Source organism: Rattus rattus, chromosome 2 (assembly GCF_011064425.1).
Source record: "Rattus rattus isolate New Zealand chromosome 2, Rrattus_CSIRO_v1, whole genome shotgun sequence".
Classification (NCBI taxonomy): Eukaryota; Metazoa; Chordata; class Mammalia; order Rodentia; family Muridae; genus Rattus; species Rattus rattus.
Window position 1 is genome coordinate 75327738 of NC_046155.1, and position 25652 is coordinate 75353389.

At 50.0% G+C, this 25652-nt stretch overlaps 4 protein-coding genes across 4 annotated transcripts; 2 read left to right on the forward strand and 2 right to left on the reverse strand.

Moving 5' to 3' along the window:
• The first annotated feature begins 1653 nt into the window (after positions 1 to 1653).
• Positions 1654 to 8225, forward strand: Il27 (interleukin 27). Its single transcript, XM_032895059.1, has 5 exons — positions 1654 to 1684; positions 3401 to 3561; positions 3646 to 3744; positions 6109 to 6267; positions 7971 to 8225. The coding sequence occupies exons 1-5, from the start codon at positions 1654 to 1656 to the stop codon at positions 8223 to 8225; spliced, it is 705 nt and encodes a 234-aa protein (XP_032750950.1).
• Positions 3900 to 5897, reverse strand: LOC116894732 (small ubiquitin-related modifier 1-like). Its single transcript, XM_032896419.1, has 2 exons — positions 5570 to 5897; positions 3900 to 3916 (listed from the first exon to the last, which is right to left on the reverse strand). The coding sequence occupies exons 1-2, from the start codon at positions 5871 to 5873 to the stop codon at positions 3900 to 3902; spliced, it is 321 nt and encodes a 106-aa protein (XP_032752310.1). The 5' UTR covers positions 5874 to 5897.
• Positions 8226 to 8389: 164 nt separating the features above from the next.
• On the reverse strand, positions 8390 to 12557 carry Apobr (apolipoprotein B receptor). Its single transcript, XM_032892657.1, has 4 exons — positions 12456 to 12557; positions 9656 to 12157; positions 9305 to 9570; positions 8390 to 9210 (listed from the first exon to the last, which is right to left on the reverse strand). Exons 1-4 carry the CDS (start codon positions 12510 to 12512, stop codon positions 9141 to 9143), a joined length of 2895 nt encoding a protein of 964 aa, XP_032748548.1. The 5' UTR covers positions 12513 to 12557; the 3' UTR covers positions 8390 to 9140.
• Positions 12558 to 13217: 660 nt separating this feature from the next.
• Positions 13218 to 24820, forward strand: Cln3 (CLN3 lysosomal/endosomal transmembrane protein, battenin). The gene is made up of 17 exons (XM_032892658.1): positions 13218 to 13346; positions 13922 to 14228; positions 14452 to 14525; positions 14683 to 14761; positions 15539 to 15635; positions 16349 to 16420; positions 16828 to 16907; positions 17011 to 17096; positions 17773 to 17845; positions 17929 to 18072; positions 19558 to 19670; positions 21848 to 21894; positions 21972 to 22040; positions 22128 to 22183; positions 22299 to 22392; positions 24277 to 24417; positions 24497 to 24820. The coding sequence occupies exons 3-17, from the start codon at positions 14480 to 14482 to the stop codon at positions 24614 to 24616; spliced, it is 1317 nt and encodes a 438-aa protein (XP_032748549.1). The 5' UTR covers positions 13218 to 13346; positions 13922 to 14228; positions 14452 to 14479; the 3' UTR covers positions 24617 to 24820.
• Positions 24821 to 25652: the final 832 nt, after the last annotated feature.

Here is a 25652-nt window from a genome sequence, read left to right on the forward strand (position 1 = left end):
AGGGTCCTCCAACTAAAGGTTGGTAGAAGTGATGAAGGCCAGAGTGAGAGGGAAGGCCAAGGGTCCAGAAAGCTGTAGTCAGGAGGTTCACTTGCAGAGGGACAGACAGTGGCAGTGGACAGAACTGAGGGAGTACCAAGGATTGAGTGCTTCGTGATGAGGAGAGGAATGGCATGCAGAAGAGTAGGCTGACCTGTGTGCTTATCCCTATCACACGCACGCACGCACACACACGCCCCGGTAGTCCGGCAGCGGGTGGAGGAGATGCTGCCACTGGAACTGATGCTGCAAACACCTGCCAGGCCTGGGATGTGCTGCTCCAGCTTCCCCTTCCTTCCCTGAAGCTCTCTGATAGCTTCCAGGATTTGATCTCTCCCTGGCACTGTGGCCCAAGGATCCTTAGGTGGGCAGTGCCTAGGCAGGGATGAGGAGGTGTGATACCCGAAGGGGAAACCCCCTTAGTTTCTATCTCGCAGCAGGAACCCAGTAGGGAAACCCCACAAGTCCCAAAAGGAAAGCAGGACTTTGGGGAAGAGCAAGAAACCCCCATGCTCTCTCCGAAGATGGGAAACCAAGGGTGTGGTTGAGAGCAGGTTATGCTAAAAGGATCGCTGTGGTCAGGCCCCAGCCCTGTGAAGATCATACAATCCTATGGTATTCATGGTGCTGAAGCACTGGGATTACTGTGGGTCGTGGCTGAGCCTTGACCTGACCTCATGCAACCCCAAGCTGGCCACAGGCTGAATCTCAATTCTAGTCATTGGTTGAGCGCTTATCCTAGAGTAAGCCTTCATCTTCCATAAATCATAGCTTCAGTCAGAGGCTGCACAGCTCTGTCTCTAATGAAGCTCGAAGCCCAACCCTGACCAGCCACAGCAGATGGTTCATTGATAGCTCTGGCCCCTAACACAGAGAGACCACATACACTGTCCCCATGCTAGGCACTGAGTTTAACCTTAGACTAAGTTCTACATAAGTTCATATGGACTGACCCCCGAATCCTATGTGACTCTGTCCATAGACTGAGCCATGGTCTGAATGAGGCTGATGAGAGCATGGCCTTGAGCTAGGTCTCCTTCATCCATGGCACTTGGTCACAGACACCTGAATGCAGTTCTCAGTGCACCAAACCAGTTCCTGCCAGCCCCACACAGACTCATCCAGCACCATGGAACTACGACTTCCCGCACGCTCTTCAGCCATCTGGTAAACCAAATGAGGGTATGGATGAGTCACCTCCACTGAGTCCCCTCTTATGGGTAATTCCCTTACCTGGCCATCTGTCATTCACAGGACAATGGACTGCCAACGGCCCTTGGATGCTGGTGACAGTAAAGAAGCACAAGGAGGCTGGGTCTTTTGAGTCCCACCAGTGGACAGTACTAGGTGAGTGGACAGAGTCCCGGGGCTGGGGAGATGAAGGAAGGGCTGGACCTGGGTCTGGAGCTCGGATGGGCTGAAACCCCAGCTTCCTGCCACCCCCATGCTTCCCCCTCTGGGAAGGGAAATTACGTTTCCCCATTTTTAACCAGGGAAGACTTAGTGAGCACAAAGCTGAAAGTACAAGCAGGACAGAAAGTGAAACTGGGCACAGCCCCCAGTATAAGAGCCCCCTACCCAGGAGATGGCTGCACACAGAGGCTGGGCCCTGACATGGGCCAGGTGACAGGAGGCCTTGGCTGGCGTGAGTTGGAAGCGGGGACTGGGAGGTTTGGTGGAGCCTGGGAGAGGTTGGGAAAGTTTAGCAGGTAGGGTTGGGGCAGAAAGCTGAAGGGTAACACTGGCCAAGCAGACAGACATGGCTAGCTGACCGTGGGAATGAGACTGGTGTATGTGGGCAGGGGTTAGAGCAGTGGAATTATGGTTTTGCCTAGGCTGGGCAAGTGATAGCACAACTTGTCTGGGATGTGTAAGGAGGACTGGACAGGCAATCTGGCCAGGAGCAGGACTAAGCAGACAACTGAAGAGTGTAGAGGGAAGAGGCTGAGAACCAAGGACAGACTGAGGAACGGCACAGAGGAGCCAGGACAAGTGATGACTGGGACCAAGGGGGCAACTGCTTTTGGTAAAGGCTCTAACCTAAAACTTAGAAGATTGCTCCGTCTGCAGCTGGTAGCTGAAGGACTAAGAACAGAGTCGTAGGAAAGGGCGAAGTGGTAGGGCTGGGGAGGCTGAAGAGCTGGAGGATGGGGCAGGAGTTTCTACAAAGGGGTCTTGGAGGGTTCAGAACTTAGAGAGGTGGTAAGTGGGCATGAGCTGGCACACCAAGGCCCAAGGGTACATGACCTGTCTCCATCCTAGAGCAAGGAAGAACTCTATTTAGTTTCCAGGATACTGGGGAGTCAGAATGGCTCTCAAACCAAGAAACCTGAATGCCTGAGATCTCAATCACTGCCTGCTTCCGAAAGCCCATGGGGAAAATGGGTGGCCCTCGAAGCTTCATTAACCTCTGCTGAGGGCACTTTGGGAAGGGCTATAGATTATGAATGGATAGGGAAGGGACCTGGAGAGGAGCAAGGGTGGGGAGAGACTTGGGGATGGTTTTGGTTTGGGTTTCAGGGGGAATTGTGTAACTCCTGCTTGAGAAACCACTGAAGATTGCCCTCTTTTCAGAGCCCCCACCTCATAGCCTTGCTCCCCTCTCACCATGAAATGCAGGGCTTGAAGTCCCCTGAAAAGTCAGATAGCCTGACTCTCGCTCCACAGTTGGAAGCCTGGGACACAAAGATAAGAGGTGACCTGTTCAAGGCAGGACGAGGAAACTAGCCTCCCCACTCCATCAGTGTCACCCTCACCACATGTCCCTTCCAGGACCATACTGCTGATTTACCTAGAAGGGCTCAGTGCACAGTAGTGTGTCTTCCATATAAGTCCTTAGAATAGAACCTCTGGCTTTGCCAGGTCTCCCCTAGGTCTCTAAGTCTATTCAAAGCATCAGAGCTGCCTGGGCGAACCTAAGGAATCCTTGGCAGAACACAGCGTTGCCACTTCTGGGGCAGGTGGCTTCTTCCTCTGAGTTCCTGGGCGAAGTGTACTGGCCCGTGTTTGGATGGATCTGGAATCCAGCCCTGCCTCCCCAACCTCTCACTGACTAACCGTGGCTAGTCGCTTTACCCAGTCCCAAGGTCTAGGGCACATACATGCAGTTATGTAGGCTGGGCACTGGAAAAGGCAATTGACCAAGGGAACTAGTTGGAGTGTGTGTATTAAGATCCTGCCTTTAGTGGTCTTACAACAGCATGAAGAGACGACACAGGGTAGCTTCTGTGGTCCAAAGGATGATTCTGAGGGGGGCAGCTTGAAGATGCCGGTCAAAGAGACTCAGTGCTTGTATAGCCTGGTTTCTTCCTTCTCCAGGATTCTTCAGCCTTTATCCTGTCCTCTTTCCCCCTCTCTCCAGGGCTCAGCCTGTTGCTGCTACCTTTGCTTCTGGTACAAGCTGGTTCCTGGGGGTTCCCAGCAGACCCCCTGAGCCTTCAAGAGCTGCGCAGGGAATTCACAGTCAGCCTGTACCTTGCCAGGAAACTGCTCTCTGAGGTTCAGGGCTATGTCCACAGTTTTGTGAGTCTCCTTAGTGCAATTGGGTCTGGAGGTGAGGACACCCCCAAGTCCCACTGGCCCTCACTAACAGAACTTACCCTTCAGGCTGAATCTCGCTTGCCAGGAGTGAACCTGGACCTCCTGCCCGTGGGACACCATCTCCCCAATGTTTCCCTGACCTTCCAGGCATGGCGTCACCTCTCTGTGAGTGAAGGGCAGGGGCTGGGGAGACTGGCTATAAAGTGTGGTGTATGAACAAGTGTTTGAGCGGATGTGGATATGAGGATTTGTATGGCTAATACGACTCTGCATATAAAGGTGAAGCTGGAAGCTGAGGATAGTGGGACACATCTGTAATATCAATAGTTGGCAGAGACTAGAATTGGAGAAAGATAGAGGAGAGGGAGCATGCTGGGATTTGAAAACGGGAACCAAAGGATGGTGAGAATGACACTGGGTGGGGAAAGAGGTGGGGTTGGGAATGGAGGTAACTGTGGAAAAGAGATGGGCTAGGATGGGAGTGGGGTCAAGTCAGAGAGAAGGAAGAGTTGTGGATATGGCTGAAAATTGAGTTGGAGACAGAAGAAGGAAGTGCAGTGGACAAACAGTGAAGCTGAGCCCGTGGAGGGAGGTGGATTTGGGTTAAAAATAAGAATGAGGGCTGGAGAGATGGCTCAGCAGTTAAGAGCACTGACCACTCTGCCAGGGGTTGTGAGTTCAATTCCCAGCAACTACACAGTGGCTTACAACCATCTGTAATGGAATCTGATGCCTTTCTCTGGTGTGTCTGAAGACACCTTCTGTGTATGTGTGTATGTATAGCCTCCAAGGAGGCTAGTGATATGGCTCAGAGAGAAAGGCTTTTGCTGCCAAGGCTAACGACCTGAGTTCAATCCCTGGGACCCACATGATAGAAGTGGAGAACCAATTTCAGTAAGTTGTCCTCTGATATCCACAGGCATGTGCACGGGTACACAAACACGTGCTATAAATAGATATAAAACTTTTTTTTTGAGACAGGGTATCACTATTTGCCCTGGCTGTCCTGGAACTCACTAAGTTGACCAGGCTGACCGCTGACTTACAGAGGTCCACCTATATCTGCCTGTTGAGTGCTAGGATTAGATGTGTGTGCTAAAAAAAAAATTTTAAAACATAAACTTGTGGATGAAATGGGAGCTAGAATCAAAAAGAGACCCACAGAGAGATGGCACTCAGTTTGGTGTTCTCCCGCTGTCTCTCTCTCTTTTTTTTTACAAATATTGTTTATTTTAATGAAGCTGGTACAGATGATGTCCCTTGAAAACCCATGTCCCAGGCCAAAAAGTACAACAGAATCAAAAGGAGCAGTGTCTGTTGCGTACACTTCTGTATGAGTAACTTTCTTATTAACTGCTGATGAAGATTAGAACTTTCCTGGGATCTTCTGACAATACTGTCTTGCTCAAGACACTTTCTTTCTCTCCAGTGAAGCCACTTTTGGAGTGGCTGTTACTCTCACTGTATCTGTTACCTTGACTACAAACATGATGTTCTTCTTTTGGTCCAGACCCTCAGATTTTAAAAGTAGCTTCAAGCTGAGAAAAGGTCATTTTCCACAGTTCGGTTCTCTGAAAAATCTCCATCTCCCACTGAAAATCATAGTCCAGGAGTGAAGCAACCACATACCGGAACAGCAGGGCCATTGAAAGGTCACAGGGAAGCTCCCATTGGTCGATCCTTTTATCATCACAACCCTGAAAATGCACAGTCCTGGAAAGGGTGGCCTCTCTGTGTGCACACATGAAATCTCTTAAAGGAAGAAGGGCAATGTTAAGGGAGCTGAGGTCTGATCACCAAAAATCAGCACAACAAAAACAACCAATATTGAATATTGAACACTAGAATTCAGATTACCAGATGTTCTAAGAGATGGAGTGCCAGTATTCAGTTTTCATTTTGAACACCACATTACAAAAGAACTATTTTTAAAAATAAAAAAGGATTGAGGGAAAAGGAAAAAATAAAAAATAAAAAGAATTATCTAAACCGTCGAGTGACCCCCCCCCTGCTTGTTCCTGATAAACTTCAATCACGTCTTCTTCCTCCATTTTCAGTTCTTTTGGAGTATGATTATCAGCAATTCTCTGACCTTCAAAGAGAAACCTGAGTGAATTCATTGGAACTCCCTGTCTTTGACAGTACGATTCTTTGAGCTTCTTGAGATGTGTTGTCATTTTCACTTTGAAATGGATCTCACTGCTGTCCTGTCCAATAACTTTGAGTTTAATGTATTCTCCTTCTTTCTTATCTCCTAAGTCCTCAGTTGAAGGTTTTGCCTCCTGGTCAGACATGGTGACGGTGGATTCACCCAGGGGGTCTCCAGACCCAGCTGGCCTCGGCAGGCAGAACCGCGACTCTGAGGTTTCTCCGCTGTCTCTTGACCATTCCTTTCTCTTTTCTTTTCTTTCTTTCTTTCTTTTTTTTTTTTTTTTTTTGGAGCTGGGGACCGAACCCAGGGCCCTTGTGCTTGCTAGGCAAGCGCTCACCTGCTGAGCTAAATCCCCAACCTCCCTTTCTCTTCAATAGGACTCTGACAGACTCTGCTTCCTCGCTACCACACTTCGACCCTTCCCTGCCCTGCTGGGAGGGCTGGAGACCCAGAGGACCTGGACCAGCTCAGAGAGGGAGCAGCTGTGGGCAATGAGGCTGGATCTCCGGGACCTGCACAGGCACCTCCGCTTCCAGGTAGAGTGCGCACTGTACCCTTGACCCCAAGCAAAACGAGCTCACTGGCTCTCTCTTGACATACTTCTGGGAATCAGGTTGAAGAAGCCTAGTGAGACACTTAGCTTCTGGGAGTGAGTAGCCGCCCTAGCCTGCCCAAAAGTCTGCGCCTGCTCTGGAGGACTGGAGTCCAGTGAAAGAAGAGCCATGGGGACAAGGACAGCCCCTGTTATCATCAGGCCCAGTATCTGCTCTCTTCTCCCTCCAGTTCCAACTTCACTCAGATTCTCTGAGGCAGTTCAAAGGGCAATAGAAATTTTACTTTAGTAAAAAGAAAATTGAAAATGCAAGACAGGAAGTAACTATGTCACCCCTGGGATCCTGAAAAGTCCTTAATAGCAGAGAATTTCCTGACCAATGATCCCCAGGGCAAAGCAATCCCACTCAGTTTGGAGCATCTTGCTCTACCACAACCATTGTTTTAGATAGATAGATAGATAGATAGATAGATAGATAGATAGATAGATAGACAGACAGACAAAAAGTAAGAGGGCTGGAGAAAAGGTGCTGTAGTTAATGGCACTGACTGCTCTTCCCAAGGACCTGGGTCCAATTCCCAGCATCTAGGTGTCAGCTTGCGACTGTCTGTAACTCCAATTCTAGGGGATCTGATGCCTTGGCACTTGGTAAGTGGTGCGCATACATGCAGGCAAAACACCCTCACACATAAAATAAATTTAAAAGTTTTTTTTTCTTTTCTTTTTTTCGGAGCTGGGGATCCAGGGCCTTGCGCTTGCTAGGCAAGTGCTCTACCACTGAGCTAAATCCCCAACCCCAAAAGTTTTTTTAATTAAAACTAATATGCCAAGTGTGGTGATGCATTCCTGTAGTCTTAAACACTTGGCAGGCTGAGGCAGAAGAATTGTGAATTCAAGTCCATGCTGTGACCTACATAGGAAGACTCTGTAAAATAAACAAGCACAAGAAACATAGAGCTGGAGAGATGGCAACAGCAGTTAAGAGCACTTGCTGTTCTTGCAGAGGATAAATGCTAACGAACACCCAGCATCCTCTCTGGCCTCCAAGAGCATCAGTCATGCAGGCAGTGAACATCTATACAGACATTCAGGCAAAATGCTCATATATACAAAATAAAAAAATAAATATATATATATATATATATATATATATATATATATATATATATATATATATATGAAAGATAGCTCAGCAGTCAAGGGCACGGTTTCTCTTGCAGAAGACCCTAGTTTGAGTCCCAGCACCACATTGTGACTCATAACCGTCCTTAACTCCAGTTCCAGGGGACCTGATATCTTGTCTCACCTCCTTAAACCCTGCACACATGTGATACACATCCATACACATAAAATTAAATAAATAAATAATAGAAATGTTAATGGGGAAAGGAATAAAATTCAGGATTTAAATAAAGACACGTCTGGATGAGATGGAGACTTTGAACTGGTAAGTCTGAGGCAGAGTCTCCACAGAGCAATCAGGGATGTCTTTGTTTTTCTTTTTTTTTTTTTTTCCCGGAGCTGGGGACCGAACCCAGGGCCTTGCACTCGCTAGGCAAGCGCTCTACCGCTGAGCTAAATCCCCAACCCCAGGGATGTCTTTGGAAGTGATCGGCAACAGAAGGAATAAAGACTCTCTCGGGTTCTTGATGTGGCACTGTGAGACCCATGGTTCCTTCCTCACAGGTGCAGGCTGCAGGATTCAGCTGTTCAGAGGAGGAGAAGGAAGAGGAAGAAGAGGACGAGGAGGAGGAGGAAGGGAAGGAGCTGCTCCTAGGGGCTCTGGGTGGCCCCAACCAGGTGTCATCCCAAGTGTCCTGGCCCCAGCTGCTCTATGCTTACCAGCTCCTACATTCCCTGGAGCTTGTCCTATCTCGGGCTGTTCGGGACCTGCTGCTGTTGTCCTTGCCCAGGCCTCCAGACTCGGCTTGTGATCCCTAACACCTAGCTTCAGGCCCTATGGAGTGACTTCGGCTGCCTTCCCTTACCCACTAAGACTCTAAGGCTGGAGTCTGGCCAACCATGCTGGACAGTCTCTAGCTCATTTGCGTTAGACCAGGCGGGGCTTCACTAGTTCCCAGCCCTGACCCAATCATTACCAGATATTTATTTCTTGGATATTTATTTATTTTTAGGAAATGGTTTATTTATTGTTTCGTCCTTGAGTTGGGCCACCATGCTGGGAGCCTAATAAAGCTGTCCAGCCCAGTTTGTGTTTCCACATGTTTTCACAGGAAGGCCTGACACCCAAAGATCAGAACAGCTTGGGAAGGAGTCAGGGAGGAGGGGAAGCTGCCCGCCACTCAGAGCCCCTTTCTACTCCTACATTCTTGGAGTTCCTGGGCGACGTTCCCCAACTCTGGCGTGGAGGTTAGCATAGTGACCTGCAGAGTTGTGATACTGAGCTGTCATTTTTGGTCTGCTGTCCGTGGCCATTGACTCGAAGCAGTGTCCCTCTTTCCTCTGGGCTGGCTTGCACCCCAGAGGTGTGCTATCTTACACAGCTCTCTGTGGGGTTCCACCATGATGGGTAATTGGGGGCAGGTGATCATACAGGGGAAATTTAGGGGAAAATGGTCTCCCAAACCCTGTCTTCCAGGTAGTCTTCCGAGTAGATGAGACAGATGGGAAGGGTGACCAGGAAAGGAAGCCATGATAGATGCTGGTGGAGCAGGTCCCCACTCATTTAATCAGACTCCTTGCATTCAAGGTCTTCATAAATAATCTGGTTTAGCTGAAGTCCAGAAAGTTAAAAAGATAGGTTTCTGTGGCTGAAGGAGTCAAGAGTAACCAGGGTCCAGAAGAGCCTTCAGACCCTCTCTTAAGAGGCCTCTCTCACTAGGGCTCTAGGTCCTGTCACTGCGGCTTTGGCTGGCTCAGTCGGGCTTGCAGCTCCTGCATCATGCCAGGATGAGCGAAGCCAAACCTGTGGAAGGAACAGACCCATGGGAGCTGTGGGAGCTGGACCCCAGGTTCCCACAGCCTCCTCACCATCCCAAGCACGGCGCCCCGGTGCCTACCCTTGTCCCAGCACTTTTCTTCTGACTGGCACTGGAGTTCCCTCAGGCTTTGTGGCACTTAGCTCTGGAGTTTCCTCTAGCCGAGGAGGGGACTGCTCAGGAAATGGCAGCTCTTCCTGGGGTTGGGGGCTGGGAGGGTCCCACTGTGGCTCAGGAACAGAGATTCGTCGGAAAGAAGGCCTTGAGCGCCGCCGTGAGGAACTTCGTGAGAGGAGCACACGACTCCGAGGGACAGAGACATCCAGGCGGGACCCAGGGAGCGGGGCCTGCAGGGCAAGGGACACAGAGGACTGTGGAGAACTGACTTCCAGATTCTGCTTGTCCCTCTTGGGGCCCTGCTGAAGCCCTCACCTCATTCCAGTTGCTGTGAACGTCCCCTGGGGCACCTGCTGTGGCCTCGGCTGATTCTGAGGGGCCAGGCATAGCTACTGTGGGGATTTGGAGTGTCTGCTGCCCCTCCTGGCCTGAAGAGTCGTCCAGACCTGGATAGGTCTCCTGGATCTCTGTCCTCTGTGCTCCGATCGTGGCGTCCTCCTCCTCTTGTAGCTCTTGGATCTCTCCCTCTGAGATGTGGCCCTTCGGCTCTCGGGACTGCCCTCCCCCAGCCTCTTCTTTCAACAGTATCTGATCTCTTAGGAGCTCCTCAGTCTCCACGGTGGTTTTGGACCCCTCTGCTCTCTCTGCCTGGGAACCTAAAGTCACACCATCCGTCCCCCTTATTCCTTCTGCCATTACAGATGTCTCCATCTCTACCTGCTCCCCCTCTCCCATCCCATCCGTTTCTTGGGTGTCATAGCCAGACACCTTCTCCTCTGCTGAGTCCTCCAAACCAACTTCCTGTCCACTTTGCTTCTCTGTAGCCTCCTCCAGCTCTGTGTCTCTCCCAGCCTCCTCTCTGCCCTCGGAATACCAGGCTTTTCCGAGCTCCATTTCTGGAGCCAACCCAGCTTCCCATCTTGGCCCTTCCTCGGCGTCCACAGTCCTGGTACCCACAATAATCTCATCAGCCAAGTAACCGGTCTGTGTATCTTCCCTGTCTTGCAGGCTTGGAGCCACCTCCTTCAGCCTCCTCTCCCTGCAAGCTCTGTCTGCCTCCCAAGGCGCTACAGCCTCCTCCTCAGCAGCCTCGTTTTCTGTGGGCTTGGATTCCTCCACTGACGGTCCGGTCCCTGCCTCTGTTCCTTGGCTTCCCTCCAGCTCAGGGTTAAATGCTAGGCAGGTCAGTTCCTCCTCTCCTCCTGACCCAAAGACCTCTGACCACTGGGCCTCCTGGCCTCCTTCAGCCTGGACCTCCACGGTCTGCTCGGTTGCAGGCTGTTCCGTGCCTGCTTCAGCATGCGTTTTTACCTCCTGGCTATTTCTGCTGTCCTCATCCCTGTTCAAGTTTCCCCAGGCTTCTAGCTCAGGACCTGCAAACTCCACACGCCTAGGATATTCCTTCAAGCTTAGCAACCCCTCTGGGCTCAGGTCTGGAGCTCTACTGGTCTCTTCCTGACCCTCCTGTCCTCCCTCGTGTTGTTTAGTCAAGGTCTGGGAACGTCCCATCAGCTCAGGCTCCTGTCCTTCAGCGACCTTTACTCTCGATTCCTCCGGTGTCATCTGAACTGCTTCACTCTTCTCTCCCACAAACAACTCCTCAGTCTTGGCTCCTGGAGAGTCTTCCCTGTCAGGCTGATCTTTAGCCTCCGCGTCTGAGACTAGTATAGCCTCTGTGGCCCAGTGGCTCCTTTTCTCCCTGGAGGATTCTTTTGCTTGCACCTCCTCTTCCAGACTCACTCCATTATCCCCGGTGGCTAAGTCTTGCCTCTCCTCATCCTCAAAGCTGTCCCCTGTCTCCTGGTCGCCCACAGCCCGGCTTCTGGCTATCTGGCCTTCAGTCATCTCTCCGGTTCTCTCGGCCTCCCAGGTCTGGATCAGAAGCCTAGCTTCAGCCTCTCTCTTCTCGTCGACCTCATCCTGCTGGTCTCCCTTGCCAGCCTCTTCTAGGACCCAGACTCTCCCAGTAGCTTCTGGGATGTTGTCTCCTGGGTCTGACCCATATTCTGCTTCCTGAATTCCTAGGCTATCAGCCTCCTCCCTGCCTGAGACTGTCCAGGCCTCTCTACTCAACATGGCCCAGTCCTCAGACTCTGCCCCTGGGCATTGTGTCCCCTGTGCCCTTACACTTTGGCCATTCCTAGTTGGAACCATCCTCTCTTCTTCCTTGTCAGCCCCTTTGGCACCAAACCACTCGACCTCTGCAACTACGTCTTTGGCCACACAGTCTATCTCTTTGCGGTCATCTGTCACATTCTGCCCCTCAGTGCCAGCACTCCCCTCAGGCTTGCTGTGCCAGGTTGGCTGTGACTCCACCCCTCTGGCCATCCCTGGCTCTGTTGCTTTGACCACCTCCTCTTCTTCCTTCTGTTTACAGGTTCTCAGCAGCTCCCCATAGCTCGCTTCCTCCTCACCATGCTCCCAGATCTCCTGGGCTATATCACTGCTCCTGTCTCTGAGAGTTCCAGGCTCTGCCTCAGGCTTCAACGAGACACTTGGCTCCTGGCCCCTGGCACCCTCAGCTGCCTTCCTGGACCCAGTGTCCTGCCTTTCTGCTTGGGGCCTTGTGGAACTATCTACTCTCCACTCCCAGGTCTGTTCACCAGCTAAACTTCCTTCTTGGCAGCTTACGGTCTGTTCAGGTGCTCCTACCCTCTCACTCTGGCCACTTCTAAGTCCCTCCAGTACCTCCTGGGTTTCCTCCCCTACAACCTTCCCTTCAGTCACCTCCCCCAGTTCCTCAGCTGCCTGTGGCTGCCTCTCTACGGTGGGGACTGTGTCTCCAATGAGGTAGGACACAAAAGCACTGAAGGAATCCTGGAAGAGAAGAAAGGAGAGTGAAGGCACTCAGGGGAGGTCTACCCACTTCCCTAGGAATACTACTCTGTCAACAAAGCCCAGGTAAGAAATCAGGGATCTGAAAGGACTAAGACAGGGCCTAACTTAAGTACATGGGTGAGCTTGTGGAGGTGGGAGATTGAAACCCAGGAAAGACTGGGCTAAGAGTCTGGCTGACTGTAGGAAAGGGAGCTCATCTTGAGGAAAGCTCTGAGGGAGGAGGAAAGGTGAGACAAGGAACGGGTAGAAGTTTCTGGTATCTCTCTGCCCCTCTCACCAGTGCTCCCCTCAAAGCCTGATGTAGCCCAGGGAGACGAAGCCGGAGAAAATCCATCCTGCAGGTCTCTGTGGGTCCAGAAAGCTCACAATGACCATCCGTCCCCACCCACGAATGCAAGCCAGTCCTCCCCAGCACCCAAGACACTTCCTCTTCCCCTGTCCCTCCCTGACGTATCTCCACCCCAGGCCCCATGCACCTCCCCCATGCTCATGGATGACTTCATGACCGGCAGGGGAATGGCTTAATGGTGTCCAGGTGACAAAGACTCAGGTGCACATCTGGAACTGAAGGGCAGGGGATCGGACCAGAAAGGAAAAAAAAAGTGGAAACAGGAGACCTCAGAATTGGGTATGGGGGTGGGGGCATGTGGCAAGTGCAGCCTGAGTGACTCAGGTCTTGTATTCACACCTCAGCCGTTTCCGTCTCCTCCAAGCCACAGCCCTCAGTGAGAGGAAGCTAGGGTTTGTGGTTCCTGATTTATCTAGGGAGAAGCAGTGAAGTGAGGATAAGACCAGTGGAAGTTCTGCCTTCGCATTTCAATGCTGTTAAGATTTTTCTGGGGATAAAAGGTCTGAATTTGTGCTCCAATGCCCATATCCTCACCCACGGTCATTCTTGTACTGTGGCCTGTCACTCACAGCTTACTGTGAGTTCCTTAAGCACAGAGGCTGCAGATTTTGGAGAGCCCAGAAGGCGTGGTAGGGTCCTTTTTCTCACTGGTTGAGTGATCTAGGAAGAGCACCACAGGAGGGCATATTTCAAACAGCAATCTTAATGACAGGTGGTTGAAAAGACCTGGTAGAAGTGGGCAGAGGCTGCTGGAAGCCACAGCAGAGGAACAGGCTTGATGAAGAACGGTCAAGATGCTACCCTACCATGGAGCAGAAGGTAAGGGAAGGAAGGACTCCTTATTTGGGAAGGACTCCTTATTTGGGACTATGTGAGGTGATGTATTCTCAGCCTATTCTCCTAGATTCCAATTAGAAAAAATGGCTGACATCACAGAACAGGAAAAAACGCCCATAACAGCTTGCTCGGTGATTTAGCACCTCTGCTCTATTTCTTACTGCTGAGTCTCTGAAGTCAGCTAAAGGTCTAGCCTCCATTAACATCCCCTGTGACCAAAGGGACCTTGGTTTTCTCATATGTAAAACCAGGGGTTGAACTACTTTCGTGGTATTTGTTGGTTCTAGGATAATAGTGGCAAAGTGAATTTCATAATACCGTGGATATTGTCGTAGATAATTCATAGAAACCTGTTTGGTGGGTGTTTACCTTTTAGCTTTCTAGACTAATCGTTCTACTCTCAGCTACTTCCCAGATGTTTATTATAGGTCTTTATAATAGGTCTGTAGGGACAACAGATAAGAGGCTGTTCGCCTCTGCTCCGAAGCAGAACTTGTCCTTGGGACGTTGGGTGGAGTCGTGGGACAGCTGCAGAAAAGTAGTCATATTTGTTTCAGGCAAGTCAGAGCAACAGGAAAGAAGCTGAAGCCTCCCGCGCCATGACTAGTACTGGCAGATTTGGAGTGCCACTTTTCATGGCTCTACTTGTGGCTCCCTTCGGTTCCAGTTCAAATTCAGTGCTTCCAGGGTTCTCCCGAATTCTCCTTTCAATCCCCGAAGTTTGAGAAGCCCAAAGGCAAAAAGGTGGAAAAAGGACCCGGAAGTAGGAGCAACCTCCAAGCACGTGATGGAAGACCCACGGGTACTGTCACGTGATCCCCACTCTGCTAGTCTACCTTGCGAAGAGCTCTGCTGCTCTTAAAGGTACAGACCTGGGGGGGCGGGGGCTTTGCTTTAGAGGGGCAGGGAGGCGGGGTCAGACGGATGGGGTGCGGGTGAACTCGAGCTGAAGATCTGGGGGTCTTTTGATGTACAGTAGTGTACAGCAGACCGCGGAACCTGTGACTGACCACGGGGCGTTGATCCCATCTGTCCCAGACTTTCATCTGTTTTCTTGACGCTAATTCCTAACACACGCTGACTTTAGGTCCTTTGGGGGACCCGAACTCAATGTCATGGGAAGCTCTGAGAGCTCGTGGAGGCGCCTTGAGGATTCTGAGAGTGAGTACTCTCGTCGGTTGCCTTAAGAATGACCACCTCTGCCCCGCGGCTCTCCTGAGGAGTTGGGATGCTGGCCCTGCCCCCTCAACTGGATACGGGATAGGCGGGGCTTTCGCGTAGCGAGTGAGTGGTGGGTCATGCTTTCTCTACCTCTCAGGGGAGGAGACCGACTCAGAGCCCCAAACCCCTCCGTTGGATAATCTGAGTGTCCTTTGGAAGAATGCGGTGGGCTTCTGGTAAGTGGTTTGAGAGTGCAAAATAAAGTGCAATTGGAGCAGAGATGGTGAGAGCCAAGTTGTGAAAGGCAGTTGAATACACAGATCCTGAATCAAGTTTGAACTTTCCAAGTTCCATTAAATCACCTCTTAGTATCTGTAACATTATTTATTAAATGTTTTCCTCCAACCAACTCAATTGCAACTTTGTTTTTTTTCCTCTTTTTTTTTTGGGGGACGTCTTCTTCAAACTCTACAAGCAGTAGAGGCTTGTTTTGAATTTCTAATCCAGCTTTTGCCTTCCCGGTGCTGCAGTTACAGGCCTACTGTAGCACCATGCCCAGCTCACTCATTGTTTTTGTTTGCAGTGCAGGTCATTAAAAACCAGGTCCTTCCAGAGCTCACGGAAGTGCTGGAGTGCCTTATAAGTGAGCTCTGTCCCCAGCCAATTTGCTTTTTCCAAGCGCTAAATGACTCTGGGAGATGAAAATAAGAACAATATGCCCTGCTATTATTTTGATTCCTCTAGCACTCTTTGAGGTCAGAGGGTTGAAACGTAGGCATTTCTATTGCACCAGAGCCTATTGGTGGATGAGGAATGCCTGAGGAACAGAATCTCAGTGTAATCATAGAAGAGAGAGTGCTTAGGAAGAGGTCTTGGCACTTGGCCATGAGCTGGTCTAATCTCAAGGTCTGTTTTGATAGTGAAGAAAAAAAAAGTGTTTGAAGAATACAGGTAAAGGAGAGATCTTTAAGGACTGTAGGTGAGCAGAGAGTGAAGATCTGTCCTCATTCTAGGATCTTGGGGCTTTGCAACAACTTCTCATATGTGGTGATGCTGAGCGCTGCCCATGACATCCTTAAGCAGGAGCAGGCATCGGGAAACCAGAGCCATGTAAGTGAGCCCCTCTTCACCACCACCATACGGTTAGTCCCCATGGACATACTAGGGCCAGAAAAACTCACGAAGTGACTATGGGTGGGACAAGGGAGCTAAAGGTCTTAGTCTCCCACATCCTCATGACAGGAAGGATCCTAAAGAGACCAACGGGTACCAGGTTGGTGAACTCAAATAACTGGCTGGGTAAGACCTCATTTCGTGGTGTGTTTTGTCACTGTGCCTTGTTGACATTTGAGGTCAGGTGACTGTCGTGAGTCTGTCCTGTACATTGTAGGTGTTTAGTAGCATCTCATGCCTCTTAGCAACCAAAAGTGACAGCCAAGAATATCTCCAGATGTTACAGATGCTCCTGGCAGGTAAAACTACCCTGGTGGAGAACTGTTTGCGTCAGTGACCTACAGCGTGCATGCCCTAAGAGGCACAGCTTCCACTTTGCAGGTTTAATAGGGAATCTGACCCAAGCTGAGATTTTCCAGAAACCCAGATTTCTATATGAATGCTCTTAAATATAGTACATGCATCTTGGGGGGACTGTCTTTGGCCTCTGGGACATTAGTTTGAGATGTTTATAAATCTTCTTCATCGTGTACAGGAAAAACTAAGGCCCCAAGAAGCCATGCCTCCCCACAGCTCTTTGTGTAGAGCTGGGACTGGGCCTTGGTTAGCCTCCTGCCTCTTTGTAGGAAAGACTCTCTTCTCTCCCATAGGTGGAACCAGGCCCAACGCCCATGCCCCATAACAGCTCATCTCGATTTGATTGCAATTCAATCTCCACAGCTGTGAGTACCCATGTGAGGTCCCCAAGATCCATGCCTTTGTGACCTCATTCCCCCAATGTCCACTTGGGATTGTCTGTATTGCAATCATCAGTACGTGTGTGTGTGTGTGTGTGTGTGTGTGTGTGTGTGTGTGTGCATGAATGGTAAATATTAGCTCAGGAACCACCCCCTCCGCCAGCTTCGTGAACTAGACAGTGTAAGCTTCCCTGTTTAGGTTGAGGAAATTGAAGCTCAGAGCGTGTAAATATGCCCTGACAGCCATCGGAGGAGCCCCAGAGCTGGGAGTAAACTGAGATCTAACTCCAGAGCCTGAACTTGCAGCAGGGCTCATTGACCGGCTCCACTGCTGGGTTGGGAAGGTTGTCTCTGGGAAGGGTCTAGGCTCTTACTGTGTTCTCCTGTTTCAGGCGGTGCTCCTAGCAGACATCCTTCCCACCCTTGTCATCAAACTCCTGGCTCCTCTTGGCCTTCATTTGCTGCCTTACAGGTCTGGGTGAGGGTGGCAGGAGGAGGGCAGAGAGGGAGGAAGCAGGAGTCTGGAGAGTCTTGAATGGAGGTGGCCTTCTGAATTCCTCCCCATCTCTTCTCAGCCCCCGGGTGCTTGTCAGTGGAGTCTGTTCTGCTGGAAGCTTTGTTCTGGTTGCCTTTTCTCAATCAGTGGGGTTAAGCCTGTGTGGTGAGTACAAAGCTCTGAGAGGTTGGTGGGCCCAGAGAAACCTCAACAGAGCGATGTGCAGGTAGTCTCCCAGCTTCCCAGAATAAAAGGATGTGTGTGTAGCCCCAGGAGACTGCTAGTGGTGTTGGTGTGTGTGTGTGGGGGGGGGGATGGAGCACGCACACACTTGCAATTCTAACACTTGGGAAACTGAGACAGAAAGACTGAATTTGAGGTTAGTTCAGGCCACATAGTTCAAGGCTACCCTAAGCTGCACAGCAAAACCCTATCTCAAACAAAACAAAACAAACAACAACAACAACAAAAACCAAGGAGAAGACCAGTCCCCTGACCTACATAGCAAGTTCCAGGTCTCAAGGACAAACCCTTGTAAAGCTTCCCTAACCAGACGTGGGCTCTAGGAACAACTTGGAGGGTGTCAATAGGAAGAAATGGGGGGAACTGAGTATAGAGTGGGATGAGCGGGGTTGAATAATTGAGAGTTATCAACTGAACGAAAATGGGGGTACAGTTGGCGAGGACATGTAGAGAAGGGTGTGGCTTTTCAGAGGAGACCCTAGCCAGCCGAGGGACAGCTCTATTAGCCCTGCTGAGAGGATGGAGATGAGGCTGTGAGCAAACCACTAGGGACTGCGGCTTTCAGTTAAAGGTCACTGTATGCTGTTTGTCCTCCCAGGAGTGGTTTTGGCCAGCATCTCATCAGGTCTAGGGGAGGTCACCTTCCTTTCACTGACTGCCTTCTACCCCAGGTAAGTGGCCTGAACCAGGAGCGCTGGGAGAAGTGTGCCCCCTGCTGGTTCCATCTTCCTGAATGCTCCTGTGTTCTTTTCAGTGCTGTGATCTCATGGTGGTCTTCAGGAACTGGGGGTGCAGGGCTTCTTGGATCGCTGTCATACCTGGGGCTCACCCAGGCTGGCCTCTCCCCGCAGCACACCCTACTTTCTATGTTGGGGATCCCTGTTCTGATGCTAGCCAGGTGAGTGTCCTTAGGCCCAAAGGATGAAAGATGGGAGGAGGAACTTGACCCTAATCCAGTCTTCAGATCTCTTCAGCCTTGTTGTGAAGGGGTGTGGATTCTGGACTCTCGACACCCCTCAATTTGAGTCCCAGAGTGGGGGGTGTTAGCTGTGTGACTCCTGAGCCTCAGTTGTCTCTGTCGCACAGTGTCCTGTCTCATCCGCACAGGGAGACTCCTGAGACGGGGGCTAGGGCTGAGTGGACCTCTGCTTATTTCTGTGTTCCAGAAAACGTTATTAAGCCAGGTGTAGCGGCACGTGTCTTTGATCCCAGCACTCAGGAGGCAGAGACATGTGGATCTTGTTATAGTTTAGGGCTGTTGCATGGTATCCACCGGAGAAGACTTCTCAGACACGGGTTTAAACCACTGAAAAGCTAATTAGCCACCTGTTGACTACACTGGGCGTTTGGGATTCTAGCATAGCCCGAGCCTTTCTCAGGATGAGCTTTTAAGTGCAAAACTGTGGTCTGGGTTGATGTACTTCAATTAGCAAGAACAGTTAGCCAGAAGTGTAACTACAGAAGCCAAATGGCAAGGTTAGTGCATTCAGAGACTGTCCCTGAACTGTGGACTTTGATAGTTTAGGTTTTTGTTTTAGTTTTGGCATGTGGTGCTGTCTACATGCTAAAATTTATAGTTTGAATGGAACTTCCATTGGAGTGAGCCATCCTAAGGTCCGGGGGGGCTTGTTACAAGGACAAGGCTATATCCAAAAGAGGAGTCAGTATGTGTGTAATTCTGAATACCTATAGTCCTGGCTCCTGGGAGGCTGAAGCAGAAGGATCATATGTTTGAAGATTTCCTGGGCTATGTGTGGAGACCCTGGCTCAAACAGTAAATGAGATGGATCTATGGCAAATGCCTTTAATCCAAGCACTCAGGAGGCAGGTGGATCTCTGTGAGTTTGAGGTCAGCCTAGTCTACATCTTGAGTTCTAGGCCAGCCAGAGCCACATAGTAAGACAAGACCCTGTCTTGGAAAACAAAATTAAGAAACCCCACGATCATACAGACCCTGGGTAAACTCAGTCACAAAAACGAAACAGACACTGAGTATGAGAAAGGGTCCTGTGACGTGGGAGAGAGGTCACAGGGTGTGGGGACAAGAAGGTGGGTGAGAGTCACCAGAGTGCAGTATATACATGGATAAAAATATCAAGAAACACATTTAATAAAAATGACTGTAAAGTGGTGAATTATACAAAATACTGGGTCCCGAGAACAGGGAGGCCGAGCTGCTGCTGTGTCTGAGTCACACGAGGCCCCTGGGTAGTTGGCTTCTGACGGATGCGCTTGTGAGCATTGGAGGCTTCCCAGCACAGGGTACCTTAGAGGCTGGAGTGCCCCCTGCAGATGTGAGGGGCCGTGGAAGGGTAGGGCCTGCAGGACCTCTGGGGCCTTTCCCAACAGGAGCTCCCAAACTCACTTCTCCATTCCACCCCAGCTACTTCTTGCTGCTCACATCTCCTGAACCCCTGGACCCTGGAGGGCAAGACGAGGCAGAGACTGCTGCCCGGCAGCCTCTCATAGGCACCGAGACCCCAGCGTCCAGGCCAGGTAAGATACAAAGGCCCTCCCAGGGCCACTTTCCCCTTGGGGTTAGTGTCAACAGTGGACACAGTTGAGGGAAACAGGCTGCGGGGTGTACAGGTTTGGGTCAAAGCAGTTGTGTATGCTTAACTAACTACTGACTACATGCCAGGCATTCCGATTGCTGGGAACGGTGGTGCTCGAGATGGAGAAATGAGAGCATTTCCTCAGGACATAGAACCGTGATGGGACCAGAGGGGTGGTGCATACCTTTAATCCCAACCCTTGGGAGGCATCCACAAGCAGATCTCTGTGAACAGGGCCAGTTGATCAGACCCTGCACAAAACCCAGAAAATAAGTTAAGAAAATGGGGTGGGGATGACTTAAGGGCTCTTCTTTCCAGAAGGTTCTAAGTGGGTTTCTTTATTTTGTTTTGTTTTGTTTTGTTTTTGCTTATTTGTTTTTAAACAGAGTCTCTCTGTGTAGCCCTAGCTGGCCTGGAAATCACCATGTACACTAGAATGGCCTCAACCTCACAAATCCACCTGCCTCTGCTTCCCAAGTGCTAGGAGTAAACACATATGCCACCATACAACTGGCTAAGATTTATTTTTATATTTATTTTGTGTGTGTGTGTGTGTGTGTGTGTGTGTGTGTGTGTGTGTGTGTGTGTGTTTGTGACGTTATACCGTAGATGACCAGCAGGGGGCAACAGAAGCCTCAGAGTTGCAGTTACAGGTAGCTGTGAGCTGGTGTTGCCAGGATTCAAATTCTGACCCTCATGGTTGAGCAGCCAGTGATTTGTTTGTTTGTTTGTTTGTTTGTTTGTTTGTTTGAGACAGAGTTTCTCTGTGTAGCCCTGGCTGTCCTAGAACTCCCTTAGTGGACCAGGCTGCCCTCAAACTTTCAGAGATCTACCTGCCTCTGCCTCCCACGTGCTGTGATTAAAGGCACGCACTGCCCAGTGATTTGTTTTTCTCTCATGTGCCTTGGTGTTTTTACCTGTGTGTGTGTCGATGTGAGAGTGTTGTTACTGGAATTACAAACAGCTGTGAGCCATCTTTCCAGCCCCCAAGAGAAGCCCCAACAACAAACCATTTGAGGGTGGGGTTGCCTGTGGAAGGGCATGTGCATGAATGTGAGGTCAGACGTTCTGAGAATTGAGCTCTGCTCATTCAGACGCGGCAGTAAGTGCCCTCATCCACTGAGCCATCTCGTCAGCCCAAGACAACCTTTTGAAGGACATCTTTGGGCTGAAACTTGGCTGTCAAGGTGTCAGCCTTGCAAATGTCTAGGTGAACATGTTCCAGGCACAGGAAAAAGTTCAGGATGAGGCCTTATGGGAGAAAAAGAGTCTGGCTATTCTAGAAACAGAAAGCACAGTCAGAGTCTGGGGTGGAATCAGCAGATAAAAGCTGTACATTGATGTGCAACCTTGCTTTTTTTAAAAAAAATCAGTTACACATGCTATGTAAACTACATAGCATGAAATTTAAATCCACACTTGGGCCACTGGAGGAGGCAGGATGCAGGAAGTTGACCGCTCTTAACCTACGCTGAGGGTATCAGGCTGTGAGAAGCCGTGGACACTGCTCTGGGGGTGGGGAAGCACAGGCTGAACTGGGCCATAGCCAGAGCTGGCTGGGTTTCCCGGGACCTGTAAGAAGGCTGGGGCTGTCTGGTTCTCAGGCTCTTGGGCATCCAGGCACCACTGGGAGATGAGCAGGCGACTCTGTAGGCAAAGGCCTTCTCCGTTAAAAGAGGCAGTCCATGGTTTCAGGCAGTTTATTATCATGGTGGAGATGGACGAGTAAAACCGTACCCCACTTCTCAGAATGGCCTGAGACTAAGTACCTTTTGCAGGGAGGAGTGTCTGGGAAGGGAAATCCATTGGCTAAGCCTCCAGGCCTTTAGGTACCTCATTATAATGGAGATCTGTCTTGAGCCTACGTGACCCCACATCCTCTACCTGTGAAGGGGCTTGGAGCATTGACCTTACATGACTGATGGTCACAAATCTATGGAGGGCTGTGGGCTAGTGACCAGCCTGGCTTCTTAGGAGTCAGGTGAAACACCTACTGTCCCTCAGGGTCACCGGGGTTTCAAACCTCCTCAACCGGGAATGGGGGCCTTTTACTGTCCCACAGCTGCTTGCTGCTTGCTGTTCCGTGGGCAACTTCCTCCTCTTCTTCCTGCTCTGTAGGTACCAGCTGGAACCTCTCTCTCCAGGAAAGGTGGACAGTGTTCAAGGTGTGGATGGTGGCTGTGGGTGCCCTGTGAGGATCCTCTGCCTCCTGCCTTCCACTCACATCTCCCGAATCTTCCAGGGCCTCTTGCGATACATCATCCCTCTGGTGCTGGTCTACTTTGCAGAATACTTTATCAACCAGGGGCTTGTGAGTGAGGGGGTGCCGGGGAGGGGGTGTGGGAGGAGAAATAGGGCTGACGTTCCACAATCTCCATTTGTCTGGTCTTTGCTGCAGTTTGAGCTCCTGTTTTTCCGGAACACATCCTTAAGTCATGCTCAGCAGTACCGATGGTGAGAGAAGTTGGCAGGTGGGCAGTGGGCCGGGAGGATCCCTTGATCTTGGGGTCCTGGGGTTGACCCCAAAGGTGCCAGTGGACCTTCCTCCTCCTCCCTGCCCCCACCTTAGGTACCAGATGCTGTACCAGGCCGGTGTGTTTGCTTCCCGCTCTTCTCTCCAGTGTTGCCGAATCCGGTTCACCTGGATCCTAGCCCTGCTCCAGGTACTGAGTCCCTGCCCTATTTGCTCACACCCACCAAGGCTCCCTGAATTCCTTACTCAACAGAAGACGTTAGTGTGCTCCAGCATTCTTAAGCACAGCACTAAATGCCAGCAGGGCTCCATATAAAACGTGTGGTGGCATCAGGAGGAGCCAGTCATACTTGTGGTAAATACCAGTTTCTGTACTCAAGAGCTGTGTGACTCAGAGCAGGTCTCTGACCCTGTAACGAGCTTCAGTTTTCCTATCAAGAAATCGGATGTGGTGGAGAGGATTGCGTACCTCAGTGGCAGAGTGTTTGCCTAGCTTGTCTGAGGCTGTGGGTCCTATCCCTAGTACTGCAAAAGGTAAAATATTTAATAGCCATGGCAACACCTATTTCTCAGTGTGTTTGTATATCAATATTGAGGCAAAAAAGGAAGAACAAGATATTGTTTTGATTTATTTTGGTTTTGGTGTTGTCTGCCTTGTTTTTCGTTTGTTTGTTTATTTATTTGTGTGTTTTTGAGACAGGATCTCACTGTGTAGCCCTGGCTGGCCTGGAATCTGATATATAGCCCAGGCTGGCCTGGAGCTCACAGATCTGCTTCATGAATGCTGGCATTGAAGGCCTGTGCCGTGCCTGGTCTTTGTTCATTGTCTTGTAGTCACTCTGACTGAGAGCGGGGCCTTACTCATGCTAGGTCAGAGCAGTTTGTTCCTGAACTTCTTAAGCCCTCAGACATCTATTTGTTTACCTTTTTACAATTATAATTAGACTTCTATTTATTCATTAGTGGGAGGGAGGCACTTGCCACACTGTGTGTATGGGGGTCAGAGGACTGCTTGCAGGATTGGTTCTCTTCTCCACGTGTGGGTTTAAGGATCTGACTCAGGCCATCAGGTTTGGAAGTACGTGCCATTACCTGAGCCATCGCATTGGCCCATACTTTTCATTTGGAGGCAAAGTCTTCATAATAAAGCTGGCTTTGAACCTACACCTGAAGCCCACACAAACACTGAACATTTTTTTTATTTATATATACGAACCTTTGTCTACTTGTATCTATGTGAACCACCTGTGCGCCTGGTGCCCATGGGGCCAGGAAGGTGTCAGGTAGTCTGGAACTGGAACTATAGATAGTTGTGAACCGCCATGTGGATGCTGTGGAAGAACAGCAGGTGCTGTTAACTACTGAGCCGTCTTTCTAGTCCAAAATGTTGTACTCTTAGACATTTGCAGCTAGATAATTCTGATGTATAACTTGCTGTCTTATGAGTTGTGGGTGGTTAGCAGTATCCCTAGCCAGATGCTGGTGAGACAGCCAGGTAGGTCTCCAGACATTGTCAAATGACCCATTGATCTCAGTGCAGTAATTAGGGGAGAATAGGTGCTATTCAGAGGGCCTTTGGGTGCTGAAGATAGGACTCTGGTAGAGCATTTGCCTGTGAAGCACAAGCTCCTGTGTTAGATCTGCAGTGTGTGTGTGTGTGTGTGTGTGTGTGTGTGTGTGTGTGTGTGTGTGTGTGTGGTGTGGAGTAGGGTTATCTAGGTGTGATGATTCATGCCATTAAAAAACAAAAAACAAGAAGGAAAGGAGGTGACTGCTGACCGCAGTGGGAATGACCCTGATGTGATTGAGAGATCACCAGTGATGAGGAACATTCCAGGCAGGAACAAAGAGTGACAGGAACAAAGGAAGGGGAGGAACCCACAGGGCATGTGAGGATGGGGATGGGACCAGCGAAGGCCACCAAGATTTTAGGGTCCCACAGGCCCAGCTGGGCGCTGGGGTCCCACACAGCCCTCTGCTTCACCAGGATTTCCTATAACCCGGCAGCTCAGAGATAATGCTGCCTCCCTCTGTGCTGTGCCCAGTCTCAAGCCCCGCCTCCCTCTGCTTACAGTGCCTCAACCTGGCCTTCCTGCTGGCAGATGTATGTTTGACCTTCCTGCCCAGCATCTACCTCGTCTTCATCGTCATTCTGTATGAAGGGCTTCTGGGCGGGGCCGCTTACGTGAATACCTTCCACAACATTGCCCTGGAGGTCTGTACCAGTTGGACAAGGGCTGTGGTCTTAGGAGCCTTGTGGATAGAAGCCTAACCCTTGTTCTTTGCTCTCCCAGACCAGTGACAAGCACCGAGAGTTTGCCATGGAAGCTGCCTGCATTTCTGACACCTTGGGAATCTCCCTGTCAGGGGTCCTGGCCTTGCCTCTGCATGACTTCCTCTGCCACCTGCCCTGATATGAGTTGCTCAGCACACACTGGCCTAAAGGCACAGTGAGCTCTGCCACAGGCCTTCCCTGAGACTCAGGAGTGGGAAGATCTACAGTCCTGCCCTACCTCAGCAGGGAGCCCCCATTGTTTCCCACTCCCGAGCTGGCCTCAGAGAGTTTTTTTTTTCCCCCACCCCCTGCCCTTCTAATAAATGCTTATTTTACCAGTTTACTTTCTGTGCAGTCTCTGAAACGGAAAGTTTATATAAGCCCACTTTGGGATATATGTATTTATGAATGTATAAAGTATTTCAGACACTAGTATGGCACACATAGTAATTCCAGCGCTCAGCAAACCTGGAATACACAGTGATATCCTGAGGACTAGGGCTATAGTACAGTGGTAGAGTACTTGCCTAGGATGTTCTGGGCTCTTGGTTTTATCTCTGGGAAACAATTAATTCAAAGGCAGGGTATGCTGCTATAAGCCTGTAATCCCAGTATTGGGGAGGTAGAGGCAGGAGTATCAGGAGTTCACGGGCCTCAGCTACAGAGAAAGCCAAGGTCAGCATAGCCTACATGAGATCTTGTTTTAAAATAGTCCCATTGTATGTTTCTGGCTTCTTTATCAAAAATCAGGTGTCCATAGGTATGTAGATTTATCTGGGTCTTCAATTCCATTGATCAACCTCTCTGTTTTGATGCCAATATCGTGTGTGTTCTATTACTGTAACTGTAGCAGAGCTTGAACACGGGTAGTGATACCTCCAGGAGTTTATACTGCAGAGTCGTTTTAGCTACCCTGCGTTTCTTGTTTTCCCATATTGTGCTTTCAAGGTCTGTAAAGAATTGTGTTGGAATTTTTGTGAGGATTGCGTTGAATCTAGGTTGCTTTTCCTAAGACGGCCGTTTTTTGTTTGTTTGCTTTTAATATTTTTACTATGTTAATCTTTCCTATCCACAAGCATGGGAGATCGTTCCATCTTCTGATATCTTCTTCAATTTCTTTCTTTAGTTTTTTTTTTTTAAAGATTTATTTATTATATATAAGTACACTGTAGCTG